Raw genomic sequence first — 7,497 nt, 5'->3', positions numbered from 1 at the left:
TGCAGCATTTTGTCCAAGCAATAATAAAAGGACACATTTAATTTATAATTTGTCTTAAATCTAATTTTGTAAAAAAAAATGCCGGCTCAACATCGTGATGTCTATTAGCCATCGGCGATGGACGATGGCATCGTCTATGGGCCCAACCCTATTTTGTACTGTCAAGCATCTTTTTGGAGGTTGCTGGTTTTTGAAGTGTCATAGAGTGGTGTTTGTTTCTTCACTGATGATTGGTGCTGATTAACACTCATCTGTTGCTACACTCAGCACTGTTAGAGCATAACAAGTTTCAAAAAAACTTGTGGTCTTCGTAGTCTATTTGCTTCTAGGTTTGTGGCCTGAGTTTAGTGAAGGGGTGTGTCCACGAGTTGCTAGTGACTAGGGCTGGGTATCGATTCAGATGTTCCAATTCGATTCGATTTTCAAGCTCTCAATTCGATTCGATTTCGATTTTCTATTCGATTTCGATTTGATTTTTGATTTCAATTCTCGATTCAAAAAAATCGATTCGTGGCCTTCGAGAATCGATATTGAATCGACCACGTTTTAAAAAACGATATATCGAAAAATCGATTTTTTTTTGCCCAGCCCTACTAGTGACAACTGCCCGTCTTTTTATTGTGTTGATCTTGTCTGAGCAACAGATTTATTGATCTGTAATACTGAAGTAATTGACAGGGGTCATCAAGGGCATTTCATTGAAGGTTTACATGTGTGAAATTACAAAGTTTTTTACGTGTTGTTTCTTTACTAATGGATTTTTAATGTTTTACCAGGCTGATTAACAGCTATGTATATTAACTATTATTAGTTTTCCGGGTTGAAGTGAGTTGTAATATGTATACTGCCATTATATTGGCGATTGACCAAAGTGTTGTCTAATTCAAGAGACCCATGGTGGATAGAGAGATTGAGACCCCTTGTTACATATTGTACAAAAATGAAGTGTTGCATTCTATGCCTGGCCTATAATATCGTCTGTGTAACACCATATTATTGTATTTACATACACTACTGTCAAAAAGCTATTTCAAACAGCTTCTGTTCTTTTTATCAGAGAATCCTGAAATGTATTGCGCAGCACAAGTGTTCTCAAAATTGATAATAATAGGGAATGTTTTTTGAGCAGCAAATCAGCATATTAGAATGGTTTCTGTAGGATCATGTTACACTGATGGGATGGCTTCTGAAAATTCAGCTTTGTTGTCAAAGGAATAAATTACTTTTTAAAATTAATTAAAAAAAACTTATTTAAAATTTAAATTGTCACTGGTTTTTTTTCTCTATTTGAAAATAAATGCAGACTTGCTGAGCTGACTTTTGAACTTTTTGAGCTTATGTTGCAATGTATGTGTGTGTATATACATACATGCATGCATACATTTATTTATTTATTATTGGTGTACATAGTCATATACTTTTACATTATATTCTAATTTTACTTCTAATACATATCAATTTGAGAGGGACAATTTTACCTTTAGCTGATTTAAAAAAATTTTAAATAAAAAAAAACTAGTTTGAGATCAAATAATTGGCAGACTGTTTCACTGTTCATTAAATGTTCTTTCAGTTGTCTCAAATCCAGCTTAGTGCTTTTTATTGTGTGTGTGTGTGTGTGTGTGTGTGTGCATGCATTTGTTTGTTTGTTTAAACAGGCTTTAACTTTATTAACCTATAATCACTTCTGGTCATGCTATTGTGTTCACCAGTGTTCTATGTTAAGGTCAGTTTATCTGATTGATAGTTCTGTTTCCATTGTTCTAGATTACTGAACTTTGCGGGGCCACGCGCCTCGGCCATTTCGGTCGGAGTCAGTTCTACATTGCACTGAAGCTCATTGCACTGGCCCAGTCTGGACTGGCCCTGCGTGTGGAGAGCCTGAACAGTGGTGGGTAGCAACAAACATTCTTAAACCCTTTTATAGCTGTTTCTGCATGTGTGTACCATATGCACCAAATCAATATGCTCAATATGCAATATGCTCTTCAGTATCACATCCTTGTAATTTTGTAGATGCTCATTTTACGAATGAATCCATTGTGGCAGTTACAGCCCAGAATTAGAGGATAATCTTACTGCCTCTTTGATGAAAAGGACTGAATGTGTATATTGCAAACACAAGAGCCATTTTTAATTCTGGTATTTAGGTTTGAGTCCTGGAATAGTATGTTGTACATTTAAATTGCTTGTTTTTTTTTTTTCTGTTGTATTTGTATATTTCTGTGACATGTTTGTATGTGCCTTTAAGCCAAATGCAAATTCTCCTGTTTGTTTATTGACTATCATGGCTGTTCTCTATATAAACCCAGTCCCTGACAGGAAGCCCTGTGCAAAAGCACTACATGCATTTTGGGAAGTTAGACACAAGGCCTTGTAAAAGAATGAGACATTGACAGTGGTATAAATAAGCAGGAAATAAGACCTGGCTCATAGCCTTGAAAATACTGCAAGAACACGATGACACAGTCAACAGGAAATTGCTGACAGTACCCTGAAGTTTATATAGGCCTTGGATAAACTTGGTTTCTATTGATTTCTGTTCCATTTATTTTAAAATTAGTAATGAAAGTTTTCGACCTCGGTAGTCAGGGGTTTTGATTCATTTTCTGATCAAGTTAAGCAAATAATATCAGTTTGTTGACAGTAGTTGTGTATTAAATCTGTCTCTGAATGCAAAAGTCTAATGTGGAGTTGTGTTTGCAGTCAGGGATCTGCCTCTCCCTCGCTTTGTGATGGGCAAGAACGAGCAGGAGACGAGGCACGCAGTCATGTTCGCAGACACAGAGAACCAGGGATCCTACTTCCCCAGACATCCAGGTCGAGTGCAAGCCAAAAAAGTGTCAGCGCATGAGATGATTCAGCCCTGTGTGCCCACTGTAGATCCACAGGTACTACAGAATATATTCCATATGCTATTATTGAATATGAGTGGAAATATGAAATCAGTGCATTAGGCCTTGTAAATGTAGCTAGCTAGATCTGTCACTGTCTATTATGTAGTGCACATTACATATTTATTATATAACAATATTGACAAAAAAGTGAAAAATCAATAATCGCTTTTTAATTTAATTCTCATTTATTACTGTTCGTTCACTTGAATAATTATTTGAATATATGTATCTGAATATACATTGAGATACGGGGATTACTTTTTAGGCTAATATGCCATATGCCTTTATTTTAAGAAAATAAATGTATGATAATATTTCACTTATTAACTTTTAACTTAAAACATTGTTTAAATAAACAGGTGTGTTCACAGTAGTGTATTTGTTTTTTGAATATTAAATGGGTATCGCCAACTGTGGAAAGCACATAAGTTTAATACTTTATTTTAAAAGAAGTAGGCGGGCTCAGCACCCACCTACTTCCACTCACTACTACGAATCTACATCCCCTCCAGAAGTCTGAGATCCGCTAGTGAGTGACGCCTCGTGGTACCATCACAGAGAGGCTCAAAATCACTTTCCAGAACATTCTCGTTCACCATTCCTGGCTGGTGGAACGATCTTCCCACCCCTATCCGGAATGCTGAATCCCTGACAATTTTCAAGCGACAGCTGAAAACTCATCTCTTTCGAAGCTACTTGACTTCATCATAAAAAAAATAAATAAAAAAAACCTCTCTTTATTTATTCCTTCTCTTTCTAGCTTGTACTTATTTGAACAATGTCTAGAAACTTGGTATTACAGGCACTTCCTGTATCTGTTTGCCTCTTTAAGAAGAATCGCTTTATGTATCCCCCAATTGTAAGTCGCTTTGGATAAAAGTGTCTGCAAAATGACTAAATGTAAATGTAAATATTTTATATTGTATTTTTTAATATTTAATATTTCTTTTTTGTCATGATTTTAGTTTTCGGTCTTTGTGAGGAATTGCGAGGAACTAATGCCGAGTTCACACTGCACGATTTTAGCCCGATTTTTCACTCGCCGACAGGTTTTGCGAAATCGCCGACAAATGCCCGCAATCGGAGGCAAATCGGTGCTCATTCATGCGAGTGACAATCACGCAGTGTGAATTATCAAAGACGTGATCTGAGGGAGTCGTCGACGCCCGCAAAATATTTGGCATGCTAAATATCTGGAGCTGTCGGCGATTCACAATCATGCTCTGTGCAATGATTTCTGACTGAAAACTACATTGGCGATGACCTACAGCCAATGAGAGACCAAGATACAGGGCAGAGGGAAGTTCGGGGAGGAGTTATAGACCAATATATTAGTATTTTAATAGATATATGAACAATTATATCATATAGAAACAAGCACAAACATTTGCTTGACCAGCCACAACATCAGCATAACAGTTACTGCAAAATTATTTACCTCCAACTCTCTTTGCAGAACACCCAATCCCCGTTCCCTGCATCTCCCTCCTGCATAATCCGTTTTTCTTTTTCTCCTTGTAGCTGGAAATCAGCTCACAGACAGTTTGCGGGCTATATATATATATTTTATAATTCCAGTCTTGCTTGAGAACTCCGGTCTGACGCACGCGGGTTCTCGCGTTATTTCCTTATCACTTCTCGCGTGTGTTTTGTTGTGAAACCTAGTTTGCGTACCAGACAGAGCTGTCGGCGATTCTTCCTATTGTAAAGTCATGCAGTGTGTAACCTCCTGTCACCGATCCATCGTGTAATGTGAACACAGCAGCAACTGAATGCTACCCCAGATAGTCACGCAGTGTGAAAACAACGGCGATCCGACGAGTTTGAAAATCATGCAGTGTGAACTCAGCATAAGAGTTTTTTTTAAAATTTTGATTATTATTGTTATTATAGGTTATTTGTTACCATCTGGGGTGTTGTGTGGTAGTGATCTGATAACTGAAGAGTTCCATGAACTCTTTGTGCCAAGGCAGTTAACTCCAAGATGCTTCATAGAGTCTCTGTATTAAGTGTACTGTTTTGCATCTGTAAAATGGCTATTTGTTTACTTCAGCATGTATCTCTGCTGTTCCAAGGCCATCTGTTTTGCTGGAAGTCTGTAAAGTTACTAAGTAATTAATTTTGTTTATCTCTGGCTCCAGCCGGACACCACATCTCCTGTAGTGTCACCGCACCAGTCCCCTCCCACTTCGCCCCATGCCTGGAGGAAGCACAAACGCCAGGCCAGCGGTGGAAACGTGGACAGACAGCCCTCAGTGCCAGGAGTTGTTTGGCCACCTTTTAGAGAAGCACAGCCAGGTACTCAATGTTTAATAATACAGTCATGTACATTGTTTAGGTCACACAATAACCCTACTAACATTAACAAACAGTATTATTATATTATATTATATATTATATTATTTAAGTATTATAATGCAATATTTAATGTAGTAATTATTTATTAATTAAAGTGATTATAAAGTAGGCAATTCTAACTTAAAGATCAGTTATACTTACAGATGTTTGATATTAAATGCCACATGATGTACTGGATTCTTCCTAAATTTTTAAGATGTGTAGTTTCTTAAATTGATTCATTCTTATCCTTTTTTTTAACTGTGTGTCTGTTTCTCTTTCTTTCCTCTCTCTCTTTTTCTGTGTCTTGCCTAAGGACCAGTTACAGGTGATGGGATGTGGTCCGCCCATTCACCCCCTCCTGTCCAGGAAAGTTGGGTCAGTTTTACAGACACGCCCCCCTCCAGCACACTTCCAATGCATCCCCCCTCAGCTCAGGTAATGCAATGTGGGCCTCCATGTATACATTTGTTATGTATACAGCATAATCTGTCACCACTGGCCTGCTGTAACCAAGGCTTCTGTGGCAGAACAGATGTTTACTTTTGCCAAGCCCAAATGAATGCATGTTCAGAGAATTACCGGTCATACAAGAAATTTGAAAACAAAGTAGTTAAGCCGTTTTTTATGTTGTTTAAGCTGTTTAAAAAAAAAAACACAGTTGAAATCTTCAGATTTAAAATTAATAAGCAGCACAACTGTTTTCAACCTTGATAGTAGTAAGGAATGTTTCTTGAACACCAAATGTTTCTTGAGCATATTAGAATGATTTCTGAAGGATCATGTGATACTGAAGGCTGAAGATTCAGCTTTGCCATCACATTAATAAATTACATTTTTAAAATAAATAAAAAAATGTTTTATTGTAATAATATTTCACTATTACAGAAAATCTTACAAACTCCAAACTTTTGAACAGTAGTGTACATAATATAAGTGTATTACAAAATCTAATTCTTATTTTCCCCCTCCTTTTCTACTCCAGCCAGAGAGCACAACAGTACGAACTGTGCCATCTGCAATGACCACAAATGAAATCCAAAGACAGATCAGCGGTTATGATGACCCCTGGAAAATCACAGATGAGCAAAGACAGTATTACATAAACCAGTTTAAGACCATTCAGGCTGATCTCACTGGTTTAATCCCTGGTTAGTGAGACCTTGTTTTGAACAGTAACTGCCTTTATGCTGTATTCTGTTTTGAATTTACCAGCCTAAAAATGTATCCATTCTCTATTGTTCAGGCTCAGCCGCGAAGGAATTCTTTACAAAGTCGAAACTGCCTATTCTAGAACTGTCTCACATTTGGTAAGTAATTTTACAGGAGTTACACTGTCTCTCTTTGTTCATTTTGGATGACCTTGGTGTAGATTGTCTGAAATAGATGTGTAACCAAGAACTCATGCATATGTTGCCACTCCTTAACAGCATCAGTTGATAATCTTAGCCATTTGCATTCGATTTGTTAATGCCCTGTCTTTAAAAAAGGAAGTTGTTCCTGTCATCTGTTTTTTTTTTGTGCCTTAAAATATTCATCTTATCTGTATTGACTGACCTGCTTTACCTTGCAGGGAGCTATCAGATTTTGATAAAGATGGTGCATTGACCCTGGATGAGTTCTGTGCTGCGTTTCATCTTGTGGTTGCTAGGAAAAATGGTTATGACCTTCCTGAAAAGCTACCCGAGAGCCTAATGCCAAAGCTTATTGACTTGGATGACTCAGCAGGTAAGCAGAAAAGCCTCACGCCAACCAGAGCTTCAAATTGGGAAATATGCAGCTCAGTTATTTCTGAACGTTCTGCATGCAGAGTGCTTTCTTAAAACCTTTTCTGAATATGATATGTGCAAAGTGACGTTTCCAAATACACAGAGATATATGAAGAAATACTTCTGTAGTGTAATTACACAGGGTTTCCGCGTTGTATCAAATTTAAGGCCTTAAAAAGCCTTAAATTGTACAAGAAAGTCTTAAAGGGGTCATATGTTGCGATTTCAATTTTTCCTTTCTCTTTAGGGGTGTGCGATATGTATGGTCTGCGATAATATCGTAATTGTTGTTTTAATGATGTGCGATTTGATATTATTTTTTTATCATCTAAATTGGTGGTTCAGTGGTAGAATTCTCGCCTGCCACGCGGGAGACCCGGGTCTGATTCCCGGCCAATGCAAGAACAGCCTCCTTTGTGGGGAAGTCATGGCCTAATGGTTAGAGAGTCGGACTCGTAACCCAAAGGTTGTGGGTTCGAGTCTCGTACCGGCAG

At 37.6% G+C, this 7,497-nt stretch overlaps 1 protein-coding gene across 3 annotated transcripts in view; it reads left to right on the top strand.

Moving 5' to 3' along the window:
- Positions 1–7,497, top strand: part of reps1 (RALBP1 associated Eps domain containing 1) — an 18,595-nt gene that overhangs the window by 2,519 nt on the left and 8,579 nt on the right. For 2 of the 3 annotated variants that reach the window (XM_016470779.1, XM_016470776.1), the window contains exons 2-8: positions 1,768–1,891; positions 2,707–2,891; positions 5,039–5,195; positions 5,551–5,672; positions 6,220–6,385; positions 6,481–6,544; positions 6,808–6,962. In XM_016470779.1, coding sequence (XP_016326265.1) covers positions 1,768–1,891; positions 2,707–2,891; positions 5,039–5,195; positions 5,551–5,672; positions 6,220–6,385; positions 6,481–6,544; positions 6,808–6,962 — 973 coding nt within the window. The remainder of the gene's footprint in view (positions 1–1,767; positions 1,892–2,706; positions 2,892–5,038; positions 5,196–5,550; positions 5,673–6,219; positions 6,386–6,480; positions 6,545–6,807; positions 6,963–7,497) is intronic. The other variant, XM_016470778.1, reaches the window with a different exon arrangement.

Source organism: Sinocyclocheilus anshuiensis, unplaced genomic scaffold, assembly GCF_001515605.1.
Source record: "Sinocyclocheilus anshuiensis isolate Anshui unplaced genomic scaffold, SAMN03320099.WGS_v1.1 scaffold2322, whole genome shotgun sequence".
Taxonomy (NCBI): domain Eukaryota; kingdom Metazoa; phylum Chordata; class Actinopteri; order Cypriniformes; family Cyprinidae; genus Sinocyclocheilus; species Sinocyclocheilus anshuiensis.
The sequence above is the reverse complement of the archived record's forward strand: the minus strand, read 5'-3'. Positions and strand labels throughout refer to the sequence as shown.